Source organism: Eptatretus burgeri, chromosome 13, assembly GCF_056783735.1.
Source record: "Eptatretus burgeri isolate ZD-2024b chromosome 13, Ebu_testis_v1, whole genome shotgun sequence".
Classification (NCBI taxonomy): Eukaryota; Metazoa; Chordata; class Myxini; order Myxiniformes; family Myxinidae; genus Eptatretus; species Eptatretus burgeri.
In genome coordinates this window covers 81,324,640-81,341,485 of record NC_140973.1, presented here as the reverse complement: position 1 = coordinate 81,341,485, position 16,846 = coordinate 81,324,640, and the positions used below count along the sequence as shown (strand labels likewise).

General features: G+C 44.5%; 1 protein-coding gene across 1 annotated transcript in view; it reads right to left on the bottom strand.

Moving 5' to 3' along the window:
- The window catches only part of LOC147014911 (ubiquitin-conjugating enzyme E2 K-like), a 29,968-nt gene extending 17,130 nt beyond the window's left edge, over window positions 1-12,838 (bottom strand). The window contains exons 1-3 of the mRNA XM_085853377.1: window positions 12,684-12,838; window positions 3,246-3,339; window positions 2,927-2,985 (exon numbers count right to left, since the gene is read on the bottom strand). Of these exons, the coding sequence (XP_085709503.1) occupies window positions 2,927-2,985; window positions 3,246-3,339; window positions 12,684-12,827 (297 nt within the window). The 5' untranslated portion in view covers window positions 12,828-12,838. The remainder of the gene's footprint in view (window positions 1-2,926; window positions 2,986-3,245; window positions 3,340-12,683) is intronic.
- Window positions 12,839-16,846: the final 4,008 nt, after the last annotated feature.

Sequence of the window (16,846 nt, the reverse complement as noted above, 5' to 3'; positions counted from 1 at the left end):
GTGTGATGGCGGTTGAGACGTGGTTGGTTCAAAATAATGACAGAAAAGAAAAAAAATGGGTAACTCAAAGCGTCGCAGCCCGGATGAATCACATAAATTCCCTTTATACAACGGGTTTGGGCTAACTACACATGTACCTATGAAGATATCTCACCTGAGGGCCCTTTATGGTGTAATGCGAATTTCCACAGCCGTAACACTATTAAGTGATATATGCCCTTTCATGGCTGGTCGAAGCCTGGTGTTGGCTCAGTGGTTAGGGTGACGGCTTGGGATCCTAGGGTCCTGAGTTCAAGCCGCGTTGGGCTGCTGAATTAATACACCAGGAAGTTGACTCAGCCTGTCATCCTTCCGAGGTCGGCAAAATGAGTACCAGTGCACTGGTAAGGGGGACACTGCATCAGCGGCATAGCCGCTTCCCAACCAATGATGCAACCAGAAGCCACAGGCTGCACTCGATAGAGAGATGGCTGGTCTAATACACAAGGAGGGGGGTGGGGAGGTGGTGGTCGGCGTGAGCAAGCCAGAGAACAAAATCACAAAAACAGAGAAATTGCTTTGGACACCCAAAGGCACCAAAGAGGACAAAGACTGCATTGTTTGAAGGTCATAAAAATGCAGGTTAGAGGAACTTTCAGTTCAGTCGATGGGAGTGAGAACTTTGAGAGCAGTTCTTTGCAAGCCTGGAGTCTGCTGGAGTGACAACCGTGCTGACGTGACGTGATGCTGAAGAAACCCGGGAACTGAGAAGAGCTGCGGTGAGTCCAAGCCAAGGAGGTTACATCAGCTCTCCAGCACTGTCACAAAGTGCAAGAGAGTTCATCACTTACACCCGATCTATCTCTCTTTCTTTCTCTCTCCTTGAGCGGATGCATGAAGCCAACTTATTGTACAGTTTTAAATTGACAGTGTAGGAATCTGAGAGTGGGAATGCCATGTAAGGGATAACTTGGTTTGGCTCGGCCAATAAATCAAGATCCATTACGTGACTGCCAGTACGATTCCCCGATGTAACGAAAACATGCTTTGGATTCCCCGATGCAACAATAATGGCTCAAGGTTAACGGTATGAAAGGTGATCTTGTTCATTAAAGACTCGCTGTCCATCTAGTTATCTAGAGGGCAGACGACAGTAACAATATTTATTGTATTGAGTTTTGAAAATATTTTAGCACAGTTCATCTCAAACCTTATTCATCCTTTATATGGGAGTCCACCGTACAATTGTATAAATCAGCCATGTGCATGGTTATAGGTCCTGTCGGACCCCGGCATTTGCGGGGAATACATTCCTAAAAAAATGCCGCGAATGTCGGGGCATTATTTCAATGAAAAAAAAGGGGGATAGGTTTCCGGCGGATCATGATTCATAAGGGAAAAAAAATCAAAAATCTCGTAAAATAAATAATTAAATATTTTTTAAAATAAAAAAAAACACGTAATACGCCCACGGATACGTGACACACAGGGCCGCAAATGTTGAAGCAGGTCACATTTTATGAACTGTGAATACGCTGGTTCTGCGAATAGAGGAACCATGAATGTCATGATCCAACAGTAAAAAGAAAAGTAAAGGAGAAAGTTTAAAGTATAAATAAAGCATGATCCTCAGTCTTCTGATTCACCAAAAAAAAGAAGAGTACAAATTACAGTCTTGTCGGTCGATTAAAAAAAAAAAAATTTTAAACCCCCAAGTATACACAAGTGACAAGGATTTTGAGAATCCATCCCAATTTGGTTTCAGGCCTTCTTGTTGATCATGGTATGCCTCACTACCAAGATATACAAACATCGTTCCATGTACACAGTGAGAGTTCAGCAGCTAAAAGATTTATGTGACTTCATGGAAGTGACATGCAAGAACTTGCTGGGGCAATATCATCTTCTCACTCATGTCAGTAGTGGAATGAATCCTGTAATTAGTTGCACTTCCTTTCCAAGAAATGTCCGTCAATAATCATTCCTTCAACAACCTCTTGTGCGAGCTGCAGTTTCTCGACGCAGCTTGCAAAGTTGAAGCTTTCATCACCACACATGAAGAGAGGACGACAGGCAGAGATTTGTGAAGCCGAGAAGGGATTGCTGCAGTCCCACGCCAATTAAAGCCGAAACAAAATTTGCTCCGTGTATGTGCAGAAACAGAATTGTCTCGAGCAGTGTCGGATAACCTAGCCTCGACTTGAGGAGACACCGTCGTGGGCCGCAATGGAAGAAACACCATCGACGGTAACCAAGAAAACATCCACAAAAATTGATGAAATTACCTCTGCCAAGGAATAGGCCAACATCTGAGGAAGAACCAGCTCATCACACGTACCAGTTGACCTTCCAAGATACGCTAGCCTTACCTCTGTACCATTTTCCTCATGACTCAACACCAGGTATAACAGTACACCACACATCCAAGATGCAGGCTACGATGCCATCAGTATCCGCAGTGGTCAGCAAACCAGCTGAAGTCATTCAATGCAGGAAGGTTTCTCTTTTTTTTTCTCTCTATTTCTCTCAAGTCAGTCACAGACGCAGTCTCTGGAATTCCTGGATCTCACTATGAGCCGTAACCTTGTTTCAAGCAGACAATATCTCCAAAATGGCCTCAAACCTGGCCGTCGCCAACCACACAACAAAATTCTGGCTTCATCAAAAAAGTACTGCGTTGGAAATATTTTACGCCGTCACAGTAGCATCAATTACAACCTACTATCTCTGTGGCCAACCTTTGCCAGCAATGCATCAAATACTTTTGGAGTCATTTGTTTAAAACGACATTAAAGGTCACCTGTTTAAAAAAATAAAATAAATAAATAAAAACTCCAGAAAGTTCCTGACATCCAAAATAGGTAAATAAATAAAGCTGAGGAATCCATTTTCAGTGAGGTATGCAAAGCATCATGGTCAAAAAGAAATGGAGAGGAGGAAGACATACCTTTGGTGGATTAAATGGATAGGTGTCAGGAATTTTTATCTCCAACAAATACTTCCCTCCTGTGAAGAGAAAAAGTTTTTTTGGGAATATCATCTTCCTCTTCTGTTTTTTAGAAAAGGTACACCAAGCAAAATCTGTCCTGATACTCTCAAAGTAATGCAGAACCTCAGTAACACGAACAGGTTCACGCGCCGAATGAGCAAAACACAACACGACCACTCGGGTTGTTTTCTGTTACCTTCACACAAAACGTACTCGATGTGAGAAAGCTTCTGATGAACACAAACTCAAACCAGCAGGTGGGATGTGTTCCACTTACCTTCGTATGGGGTGTCTGGGGGTCCAGCGATCTCACCCCGAAGCTCCATGAAGTTCTCATTGAGAAACTCAATTTTTATTTGATTGTTCATTACCTGGGAGTTGAAGAAGATGTTGAAGAGTCACAAAAATAAACGATTGCAAACAAAAAAAGGTTTCCAAACTGGTTGAAAAGGCACTTACTGTAACTGCAAAAGTTATAAAACTCGAGTCAAATTAAACAAAAGAAATCAATTATTTTTTAAACAATTCTAGTCAATCAAAACTCATGGGGGAACATGGATATGCATCACAGGTAGGACAAGCATGAGTACAGGTAGACATCATGTCACTTTTAAATGAATTACAAGGGCATTAGCAGACAGCAGACAAACATGACGTATAGCATGAAGGGTTTAAACATCATGATACAGGGATTGAGGAGGGAACACAAACAGGTTGCGGTAAAACACAGTTGTTTTCATGATAAACCACTTTCCCCCCTTTTGCCCTCAAAGGCCAGTCCACTCCCCACCCCCATTTGAATGGCAAAGATCCAAACATCTGAAAACACACACACCAACTTGCCAATCATTCGTGACCTCTCTTCACACTAAAACAATTCTGGGTAATCAACTCGATTTCAATTGGGGGGAGGGGGTGGGGGCGAACAATGGAGTAAACACAGGTACATAAACACATTTTCTTTTCCTGAACTCAAATATATTATATATATATATATATATATATATATATATATATATATATATATATATATATATATATATATATATATATATATATATATATATATATTGTTGTGGATCTCCGCCACTCCGCAATTAGCGAAAAGCGGTCGCCTGCACGCCGGCCGCGCGCCCACTGAGCGTGGCAATCCAGTCGCAGCTTTTGAATCAACGCCGAAATCCAGCCACGGGTGTGTTTGTAACCACACCACAACCTTGTCAATGCTCTGCCAGCGTGCTACAGGGTCGATCGCCGAATTGTCAATTTACCTAATTATTCGTGCAGTCAGACTACCCAGAGGTTGTACCTCAACGGGACCTGTCCGGAAACGAGCCGCTTTTAAGCAGCCCGTTCCGTTTGCGATTGCCGAGCGGTTTATTATCGCCAAGCCCCGTTGGACCCGATTAGCTTATCGGTGTTAAAAACCAGCTATTTATTCCGAACGCAATTATGGCAGTTCAATGGAGGAAGGGACGCAACGAGCAGGTGAATATTCAAACAAAGGGGACATTTATTTATACACGTATGCAAGCAATGAATGGCAATGAATGGGGGTAGGGGACAAAACGTGAGCAAAAAGACCTACAGCCGATCTATCTATGATTTACATGCACTTATAACAATTCACTACTTAACGGACAAGGCGTCACAGACTTCCATGCAAAAACCCCAGAAAAGAACAGGGAGAACTGGGCCCGTAGGCCTTTAATGTTCCTTGGAGCCGGGATGACCGCAAGGCTCCGAGAGGTCAGGCAGGTTACCTGCCACCCTCGTGGTGACTCGCTGGGCCCTGGTTAGGCGACCCTCGGTGTCTCTGCCCACACTCCGCTAGACTCCACCAGTGCCTTCAACGGCGCCTCCAATGGCGATCCGGCTGGCGACTCCTCTCCGGCTTCTACTCGAACGGACTCCACCAGCTCCCAACTCCACTCTAGTCTCCAACGCCGCTAACGGAGCCTCCAACGACCAAGGAGAGGGACTCTCTCACCCACTCACCAACCGCCAGCTGCCAACTCCCTCAACTCCCCACGGCGCTCCAACGCGACCCTTTTATCACCCCGGAGCGTTCGCCCCTCCATTCACGGCGCGCGGGGAGACATTCCAGGGGGGTTAAGCTTGGCTATTTTTTGGTCCGATCATGGACATTCTTTTCGTTGTTCTGAGGGAAAATTCCAACGGAGCTCGGCTTGGCTCTTTTAGTCCGATCACGGACATTCTTTCTTTTCGTCGTTCTGAGGGAAATCGGGGCAGGAGTTGTTGAGATGCTGTTGTGGTGGTGGTGGCGCTGTGGTGTGGATGGCGTGGTTGTTGAGATGCTGTTTTGGTTGAAATAAAAGACAGAACAGAATAACAGCTAACTCAAAGATGCACAGCCCGGTACATGAATAATTCCCTTTATACATTGGTGGGGAAATCTAATCTGGACACACACTTATCGACATAACTGATCTTCGGGGAACCTGAATGGTGATCTGTGAATTTCCACAACCGTAACAATATATATATATATATATATATATATATATATATATATATATATATATATATATATATATATATATATATATATATATATATATATATTGGAGGGGGGAGGGGGAGTTGAGGTTTGCAGGAAGGATGAAAATAAATAAATAAATAAATAAACCAATGTCACCCGCAGGGTGACCCGTATCTTGCCAAAAGGTGACCACGTGTGACTTCTTTGAGGTCACACTGAGGTGAACAGAGCTGCTATCCACCAGGAGCGACTCCTTGAGGAATATTTGCCGACGAGAGATTCCGATGAGAATCGTTCTACAGAGTAACCATTAAAAATATGCGTTTGCCTCATAACGTCACCAAATGACGTCATAATGTCTCAAGCTTGACATATCTAGAAAGCACTCATCGAGGTGTTCAATTTGGGGTACGACATGATATGGTTCCTTAAACTTGAAAATTTGACCTTGGGGTCAAATATGTTTGACCTGAGGCGCTAACCATGAAGGTCAAGGCCAATCGCCATTAAAAACTAATCAGCTGAGCGCCAGACCATGAACTATATTCCCATGAGGTTTGAAGACTATCCGATCAAAATTACTCAAAAAATAAGGGTTTTGTCGACTCCCCTGATTTGCGACAAAGTGACCTTGACCTTCAAAATTTTATGCGCTGAAAGGGACTTCTATAGGCCTCTGATATGCGAAGTTACAAAAATTTCCAATGATAACTGTGATCTGCAGAGTGATTTATACGTGATTACAGACAAAAAAAAAATATGAAGGTCAAGGCCAATCGCCATTAAAAACTAATCAGCTGAGCGCCAGACCATGAACTATATCCCCATGAAGTTTGAAGACTATCCGATCAAAAGTACTCAAAAAATAAGGGTTTCGTCGACTCCCCTGATTTGCGACAAAGTGACCTTGACATTTGACCTTCAAAATTTTTATGTGCTGAAAGGGACCTCTATAGGCCTCTGATATGTGAAGTTACAAAAATTTCCAATGATAACTGTACTCTGCAGAATTTTTTATACGTGATTACAGACAAAAAAAAATAAAAAAAATAAAAAATAAATAAAAAAAAACATACAAGCTGGCAAACATATCTTGCAAAAACTTCGTTTTGGCAAGATAAAAAAACCCCAACACCACATTCACCTGTGTATACAATCATCCAACCATACCCAAGCTACCTGCTGGTCATGCCTTAAAAAATATGATGACGTCCTCTATCCACAATGCTTCTCGTTAATACCCATCCAACTCAAATCTGAACCCATCTTCTCTTTCTGCTGCCACTACCTTTCCATGGAGACGATTCCATGCATTAACGACTGTGTGAATGAAAGACCCTGGCTTTAGAGTGGGGATCAGCAACCTGCAGCTCTTTAAGGACTTCTCTGTGGCTGCTGGGCATAATGGTGTGCACCTGTAATCCGGCTACTCTGAGGCCAGGGTTGGAGGATCGCTCAAGGACGAGAGCCCTGCATTGTGCTGCGTTAATAGACGGTACAAAGCAGCCTGGCAGATACGGCGGCACCCAACCCCGATTGTCAGGCACTTGCTCCGGGTATCATGTAAACCCATAATAACCTGCTCATGGTCGAGTGTCGGAGACTAAACCAGGAGGGTGTATAGAGATGAACACCCAGAAAGATTAAATACAAAACCTGCCAAAGGGCGGAGGAACTCCTTGTGAGCCAACGGCTACCCATAATCTGGTGCCAACAGCATATACAGATGTCCTCCTGCAGTTGGTTACCTTCCCTCAGAGGTTAGTGGCAGGACTTGCACTCTGGCCAACACAAAACACACTGTGGTGTGTGTGTCTGAGTGGTGATGAGGAATCATCCACCAGACAGCAGTCTCTTCGAGTTAACCTCAGGCGGTTCTTTCGGGTGGGTGCCTGGAATGTCCCACCCTAAGAGATGGGGATGGGCCAGGCATCTGCCTGTGTATGGCCAGACGGAGGCTCCTGGAGTACCGATGGAAAGTGGGCGCAGCGACGCATTGTAGAAGCACATGCTCCCCAAAGTATGTATGCAAGTATGTAAGCATGTTGACATGAATGTATCGGCGGCTCCCGACCCTGATCAATGGAATCCCTTTTTTCTCATCATTTTCCAGAACAATCTTTGTGAATGTTGTGAAGGGATAAAATAACACTCGACTTTGGCAATGACAAACAGGAAAATACATCCGATTACCGGTGAATTCTGCGGAGCACGACTCACACATTGTGTTCCCCACATTATTTTTTCCGCACACACTGCAGTTATTTGAGACATCTTGTTGGCAATATCACAGCCTCTTGAACCTGTTGTGCAGGCTCAACCTCCAGCCTCAGTTTCAAATTCAAACCCTTTTTGTCAGTTAAAAGCGAGATGTTGTGGTATTTGTGGATAAGCATTAATAAATGCTTATAGATCAACAACTAGAAGGGCACTCGGTGGAGCGCATACCTCCACCACGTAATGCCTGATCCATGAGAACATATCGGGCCCAATACATTTTTGAAATATCATGCCACAGTACTATATCGTTTTTGGCCCTATCTTTCAATAGTGAAAAATTACTTTTAAAAATTCTACCAGTCGGATCCGGATCTTCCTCAAAATCTAATCCGTTTGTCCTTATCACACACACACAACCTGCACACCACATTTCTTCCGGATCTGTCCACAACTTTTTGAGATATCCTGCACAAAGACAAAGACAGACAGAGGGGTGAAAGCATAACCTCCTTAATCTTCGGGCGGAGGTAATTAAATAGACGGTTACACATTATAAGTTCCGTTCAGCACGGATCGGTGAATCGTTTAAAAAAACTGCTTGATGTCATGAGCTAATTTTGACTGTTGGGGGCAGTATTGCATTGTAAACTGCATGGTGAGATTCGGGAAGGTTCTGCAATGTTCTCAGACGAAACTTCCAGTGTGGACGAGAATAAAATTTACTGGAAAGCACAGGATTGTTCTGTAATACTATATAAACCCGTGAGAGGGAGGTGTAGAGAGACGGGTGACGTGACGAGCAGTGTGTTTGACTGTCCCCGTGCTAGATTCAACTCTGATGAATGAACGAGGTGTTAATGTCCAGAGTTGTTAACGCGTGGAGCCGATTAAAACTCATTAAGATTGTGTATTGGGAAATAAGTCCTTTGAGCTCTTCAATCATCCTGGATGGGCCAGCGTATGAGATGGAACGACGTGACAGGACTCGATCGTTCGACAGCTCTGGAGGACGAGGTGATTACGGGTGAGTTGAGCCGGCAGAACAGACGCTGGGTGGAAACCGTTATTGGACATTGTATGTAAAGGTGAGCTTCCTCATTTGACTTCAGTTCTGTTTGTTTGAAATACAAGTTTCAAAAATGTTACGCTGTTGATGTGATCATGGCAACACCACTCAGAAGTCACAGACCCCAACTGACAAAGATCCATTGAATTGGTAGCCGACTGGTACGATCGTTCACATTCGTGGAGCTCAAAGCTTGGGTTGCAGTTGTTAGAGAACGAGCTGGATTCGGCACCACCAACAACACACAGTGGGGAGAACAAGTATTTGATACACTGCCAATTTTGCAGGTTTTCCCACTTACAAAGCACATAGAGGTCTGTAATTTTTATCATAGGTACACTTCAACTGTGAAAGAAAGAATCGAAAACAAAAATCCTAAAAATCACATTGTATGATTTTTAAATAATTAATTTGCATTTTATTGCATGAAATAAGTATTTGATACGTCAGAAAAATAGAACTTAATATTTGGTACAAAAACCTTTGTTTGCAATTACAGAGATCAGACGTTTCCTCTAGTTCTTAATCAGGTTTGCACAGACTGCAGCAGGGATTTTGGCCCACTCCCCCATACAGATCTTCTCCAGATCCTTCAGGTTTCGGGGTTGTCGCTGAGCAACACAGACTTTCAGCTCCCTCCAAAGATTTTCTATTGGGTTCAGGTCTGGAGACTGGCTAGGCCACTCCAGGACCTTGAGATGCTTCTTACAGAGCCACTCCTTAGTTACCCTGGCTGTGTGTTTCAGGTCGTTGTCATGCTGGAAGACCCAGCCATGCCCCATCTTCAATGCTCTTGTTGAGGGAAGGAGATTGTTGGCAAAGATCTCGCGATACATGGCCCCATCCATCCTCCCCTCAATACGGTGCAGTCGTCCTGTCCCCTTTGCAGAAAATCATCCCCAAAGAATGATGTTTCCACCTCCATGCTTCATGGTTGGGATGGTGTTCTTGGGGTTGTACTCATCCTTCTTCTTCCTCCAAACACGGCGAGTGGAGTTTAAACCAAAAAGCTCTATTTTGGTCTCATCAGACCACATGACCTTCTCCTATTCCTCCTCTGGATCATCCAGATGGTCATTGGCAAACTTCAGACAGGCCTGGACATGCGCTGGCTTCACCAGAGGGACCTTGCGTGCGTTGCAGGATTTTAATCCATGACGGCTTAGTGTGTTACTTGTGGTTTTCTTTGATACTGTGGTCCCAGCTCTCTTCAGGTCATTGACCAGGTCCTGCCATGTAGTTCTGGGCTGATCCCTCACCTCTCATGATCATTGAGGCTCCACGAGGTGAGATCTTGCATGGAGCCCCAGACCGAGGGAGATTGACTGTTATCTTGACCTTCTTCCATTTTCTAAGAATTGCGCCAACAGTTGTTGCCTTCTCACCAAGCTGCTTGCCTATTGTCCTGTAGCCCATCCCAGCCTTGTGCAAGTCTACAATTTTGTCCCTGATGTCCTTAGACAACTCTCTGGTCTTGCCCATTGTGGAGAGGTTGGAGTCTGATTGATTGAGTGTGGACAGCTGTCTCTTATGCAGATAACAAGTTCAAACAGGTGCAGTTAATACAGGTAATGAGTGGAGAATGGGAGAGCTTCTTAAAGACAAAACTAACAGGTCTGTGAGAGCCGGAATTCTTACTGGTTGGTAGGTGATCAAATACTTATATCATGCAATAAAATGCAAATTAATTATTTTAAAATCATACAATGTGATTTCCAGGATTTTTATTTTAGATTCTGTCTTTCACAGTTGAAGTGTACCTATGATAAAAATTGCAGACCTCTACATACTTTTTAAGTGGTGAAAACCTGCAAAATCGGCAGTGTGTCAAATACTTGTTCTCCCTACTGTATGTACAGTAAAGGGAAGGAAACCCCAAGGCCAAGGGGTATACACCAGACGACCTTCTGAAAAGCTCACGATGCCCTGATCCTTATTGGGCAGGTAAGCAAGAATCCCAACAATGAATGACACGTTGTTTTGACAAACGCCACTTCACTCGGGGACATGTGTGCGTCACGTCACCACATTCGTGATCCACCATCATGGAATACAAGCAAACAAAGCAACACGACACATGGATTGTATATATATTGTGTTTACATTTGTTAAAATAGGAGAAAATGGTGACTTGTTGCTGTATTTTGTTGTGGTAATCGTGCTGATCGGGAGGGTCGATTGTCTTATCAGACTGATGAAAAGCAACAACATAAAGATTTCGATATGGAGGCTTGACGTCGAGTTATGAGAGGCGTTCAAGAGGGATTCGGAGTGACAGCGTCACAGTAATCCGCGAAGCAGCAAATGTCTATTACACTGGGCTGCATTTGAAATATTTTTTTCAGAGGTCTAGGTTTGCTCAACGGTCTTCATGTTTTTTTGCATGCTGAATTCAGAAATGTATGTAATTTCGCTCAATCAGGTCAAGTTTTTATGCTATCTCAATTTTAAGGAAAAAAAAGAATCAAAATTGTTGTTTTTTTTTAAATTAGCATTTTTTAAATTCAAAATCAGACTTACATTGACAGAAAATGTACAAACTATACATATAATGACGCACAAGTACACTTAATGTGGAAGAAAGTGCCTTCTCAATTACTTTCATTTCAATTTCAGAAAAATATAGATAAATCATCGTTTCTGGCAACACGCAACTTCAGTCGCTCCAGCAGTCGGTGTTTTCCTTCGTCTATTTAATGTTGAATTTCACATTTTTTGTCAATGCAAGTTTGATTTTGAATTTAAAAAATGCTAATTAAAAAAAAAAAAACAATTTTGATTATTTTTTTTTCCTTAAAATTGAGATAGCATAAAAACTTGACTTGATCGAGCAAAATGAGATACATTTCTAAATTCAGCATGCAAAAAGCATATAAAAACCCTTGAGAAAACCTAGACCTCTGAAATGACACAGACCAGTGTTATTTATCAATAGATAAGGTGTGTGTGTGTGTGTGTGTGGTGTGTTTTTTTTCAAGAAATGGAGCAGAGACCTGCCAGGTCTCAAAGTACCGATGGCTGCGCGTGGTTGCACGCGTGCGGTTGTCAGGATGATAGCGGTAAAACACCAATATGTAAAGTGTGATGAAATTTAATACATGTGAAACGTTTGTAAACATGTATCAATCTCTCTCTCTCCCCCGTTTTATTTTAATTGTATTTTTTGATACAAAGTCGAGGCTCATGGAAGAGCTAGATCACTGGATGGATCAGGATAGGATGCAACAAAGCAAAGAGAACAGCAGAAGGAGGGGGAGGGTACACTAACAGCAGGGTAGAGGGATAAAAATCAAGGGAGACTTGGACAAATAAGGGGTGTGGGGAGGAATTAGGGGGAGAAGAAGACATTCAGGGTGGGGGGGGTATCATAGTTTTTGGATTGGGGTGGGGGGGGAGCAGAGAAGGTGGTGAGCAGCTGTGAGGATTTGGAAGGAAGAATGCGATTGAAGAGGAAGTGGAAGTTGATTCCGCAGGTGGAAAGAACGTGGAACGAAGCAGTGATTGTAGAAGTCGGGTTTCCATGTATTGAGGCGCTCTGAACAAAAAGAGAAAAAAAAAATCTCTTCTTCTTCTTCGGGTCATCGATCCCTTCGTTGATGCTTCCACTCGCTCTTCTTCTTCTTCGGGTCATCTATCCCTTCGTTGATGCTTCCACTCGCTCTTCTTCTTCTTCTTCGGGTCATCGATCCGTTCCTTGATGCTACCACTCTTCTTCTTATTCTTCAACGATCGCGCTCTTCTCGTCAAATATCCACTTGGTGAGGTCCCTCCCTCTGCGCCAAGCAAGTATCAGTGACGGGACGGAGGCTCGACATGAAACGAGGAAGCTCCTCTCAGGGCTGACGGACAAACAAGCATGGCTAACGTGGTGGAGACGAGACACCCGACTCGAATAAAACGGACAGGCCGAGTGTCGTGGCTCTCACCTCCTCGCTGTCGAGCACATCCTTGAACTCTCGCTGTAAACGAGCCGCCGAAATACTCCCCATGGGCGATGCTGACAGGAACACTCCGCGCAGTGCCCGAAACACTGCGCATGCGCACAACGTGCACCTCCCGGCTATCGTCATTGCTGGTTGTTGTTGTTGTTGTTGTTGTTGTTGTTGTTGTTGTTGTTTTACGGTGTCTCGTTCTTTTCGAACTGATCAGGAATTTGTGGACAAACCGAAACTAAATGATGTAGAAGGACCGAAAGATGAAAAATTATTAAATAAAATCCCTCAGTAATGTCCGATAAGAGAGAAGAAGAGTCCGGGTGGGGGAGGGGGGTGTTCAGGAACCAATGAGCTTGTGGGAACGTTCGCTTCGTGCCTCGTCGAGCAAGCGCTCCGTCTCCAAGGAAACGGTTAAGGAACGGCTTGCTTAGCAAGCGCTAGCAAGCTCATTGGTGATGGGATGGGAGCAGACACAACAGCTTTAGCTCCAGCATCTTGATGTGGATTTTTCTTCCGAACGACAGCTCTGCTGGGATTTTCCCCGTGGTAGAGTGAGGTGCTGCTCTGTACGCCACAACATATGACAACAATGTATCTTTCCAGTCCCTCCCTTCAGCTTGGGCAATCTTCATACGCTTCTCCAGAGATTGGTTCTGATGTTCCACTTCACCATTTGCCTGTGGCCGCTTTGGAGTCACATGGTGGTTGTCGATGTCCATGAAATTCGTAAATGTCTGAGAAATGAATCCAGAGTGGCTGGTACACCATGCCTCGCAAAAATCTCTGTTCATATTGCCACCAGTTCTTCTGCTGTGGTGGATCTCACGATGACATACTCATAGTAACAACTGTGGTAGTGAATCACGACCATTACCTACTCTGCAGATGGTAACGGACCCAAAATGTCGACAGCTACATCCTCCCATGGTCCCACTGGAAGCAACGATCTTCGGACATACCTTGGGGGATTTGGTAAACAAACAAGCTGACATCCATGGATTTAGGATTTGACACATTTATCCACATCTCTTTCCATTCCTGCCCACCAGACTTTTGGCCTCAGTTTCCGTTTGGTACTAACAATTCCCAAATGGCCTTCATGTGCTAATATTGTTGTGGGCCGGCGTTTGGTGGTGATAAACGACCACTAGGTGGAGCAGTGGAGTCGTCTCCCACCGAACACCCGGAATTTAGATCGTGACCCTTGGATAACTCCAAAGGTCACGGGTCCCTTAGCGGACCGTGGACGCCAATATTTTGACCGCGTGGGGTTGGGTTAATTGCCTAATTTCAATATACCGAAGTACCCACGCAGTCGAGCTACCGGGGAAACCAGACCCTCGGCCGACTCTGTCCGGACCGAGTCGCAGGTACCGGCTCGGATCCGGCGTAACCGAGCGGAGTTACCAGAGCAGCGCCAGTCCCAATGACAACTTACGGCACCAACGGCCTCACTCTTTCTCAATACGCACCGTGCTGGGTCAATGAAAGAAAGGACAGAAAACGAGCTGGTACATTTAACATGGGGGTTTATTTATAAACAATAATCGGGGAGGGGAGCACACAAAGAGCAGAGTCATCCAAATAAGCAGGCAATTTACAAGGAAAGGAAAACACTTATACAATTTCTACTTACAGACGGGCCCACGGACACACACACAACCAAAAGAAAATCGACCCCGTGGGTCTTTATTCGGAAGAGCCGGGCCGGGGTACCTGTCCCGCCTCGTGCGGTCACACCGACTCCAAACCACCACGGTGGGACTCGAACCCACGACCCGAAGTCCACGGCCCACGAACGAGACCAAGCCATCACAACCACAGACGAAGCCAATCGCCACCAAGACTGCAGACGATCTGACAACCACCAACCCCCGACCGCTCAGAAGTCGCCACGATCCTGCAGAACACTGGTCCTCTCGTCTCTTTCCACTCTCTTGAGGTCGGAGCGATTTCTTTCCTCGCCACTCCCCTCCTGATTGGATGGTCGGTTCTCAGGCGACCCGTTGCCGCCTTTCATTGGTCAGGCCGAACACTCCATCTGGCTAAGGCGGAACCAGCCCTGAGGTGGTCAGCCTCCTGATTGGCTGGGGCGTGCGTGTGATGCTCGCCCTTCGCTCATTGGCTGGAGGAAACGCTCTATACCTTGATTTTGATTTTGAGGATGATGCACTCATCTTTGCGGAGACTTTGGATATCATCTTGGGAGCCCTCGAGGTGCTGAATGAGGAGTGGGAGCGGCTGGGATTACGGATTTCCCCGAGTCAACACTAAGATCCAGGCTTTCAATGACATCTTGGATGCTGCTGTCCTCATGGAGAGATTCACTTACCTTGACAGTGATATTCATGTCTCTGCTGGCTGTGAGCCAGATAAGACGTCAACAGACGTCTGGGTTGGGCCTGGGGAGCAATGGATTCACTGGATCACGGGGTGTGGCACTGCTGGTACCCGACGAAAGTCTGAGTCTCCAGGCCCTTGGTGCTTCCAATCTTGGTCTCGGAATTGTGAGACTTGGACATTGACCAGGGATCTGAGATGGAGACTTAATTCCTTTGGTACCAGGTCTCTTCACAGAATCCTTGGCTATCGCTGATCGGACTTTGTGTCCAACGAGCGGTTGCTGAAAGAAATTAAAATGTGATTTGTTACCTGCATAGTCTGTGAGCGTCAGCTGCCGCTGTGTGGACATGTGGCTCGTTTTCCTGACGCTGATCCTGCTCACCAGATTCTCTCAGCAAGGGAGCCTCATGAGTGGAGGAGGCCAATGGGCCGTCCACATGCCTCGTGGTTGCAGCAGGTTGATCAGCGTCTCAGGGATATGGGGATGGGCCAGGCATCTGCCTGGGGGATGGTCAGAAGGAGGCCCCTGGAGTACCGGTGGAAAGTGGATGCAGCAACACGCTGCTCTGGCGCATGCTCCCATACCTGACCCCTTCGGTTCATGAATCCATCAAAAAAAAAAACCTTGCAGTAGCAACAATTTCTGGGTCCAGCATATGGCTACTGGATAACAGACTCATTTAATTGCAGTGAAGCCTTGTGATTGGTGAGGATAAATATTATATATATATATATATATATATATATATATATATATATATATATATATATATATATATATATATATATATATATATATATATATATATATATATATATATATATAGTAAGTCCTCGCTAACCGGAAGTTCGCATATTGTAGTTTCGATTTTTCGTAATTTAGTTTTAATGACCAATTTTTCAATTATCGCAAACATTTTATGCCTATCGTAATGTCATTGCAAGGAAAAACGCAAAAAAAAGTTTCAAACCTCCTGCAAAAAACAACAATCACACAGGATGCGCATAAACACACTTTCACTTTACTGCGCATGTACTGTACGTATTCTCTTCACGCTCGCCTGCATACCTTCCAGTATGAATCCCAAGCGACCCGCACGTCTTTTGCCGAGCACACCTCGTTTCAAGATACAACGAAAGGCTGTCACATTGAAGGTGAAATTGGATATAATTAAAAGACATGAACGAGGTGAAGGGACAACAGAAATCGGCCGCGCACAGCAATCGCTGCATCGACTGCACATTCGATCGTTCAAAGTTCGGCAAAGATAAAGAAAATATCACAGATTGCGACCAGTTCGAGTGCAACGACACTAACGAGAATGAGAGATGGTGCTATGCACAACATGGAGCGTTTATTATGTGTGTGGATAGAAGATCAAACTCAACGTCGCATGCCTTTATCTCTTGCTGTGATACAAGAAAAAACGCGTAGTTTGTGAGGGCATTGACCCACAATTACGTGATCAATTACTTCTCCAATCATGTTGAGAAGTATCTCCAAGGAGAACAACATTGACAACAAATCTTTGCTGCTTGTAGACAATGCTCCTGCCCATCCTCAGCAAATGGAAGACTGGTGTGAAAACGTGCAGGTAGTATTTTTACCACCAAATACTACCTCACTTTTACAGCCTATGGATCAGGGAGTTATTGCTGCTTTTAAAGCCTATTATGTTAAGCATACCATGCTGCAGCTTATCAAAAAAACTGATAAGGACAAGCTATCAATCAAGGAGTTTTGGCGAACATACAACATAAAAATGGCTTTGGAAAACATTGAGGATTCATGGGCGGAGGCGAGTGCCTCC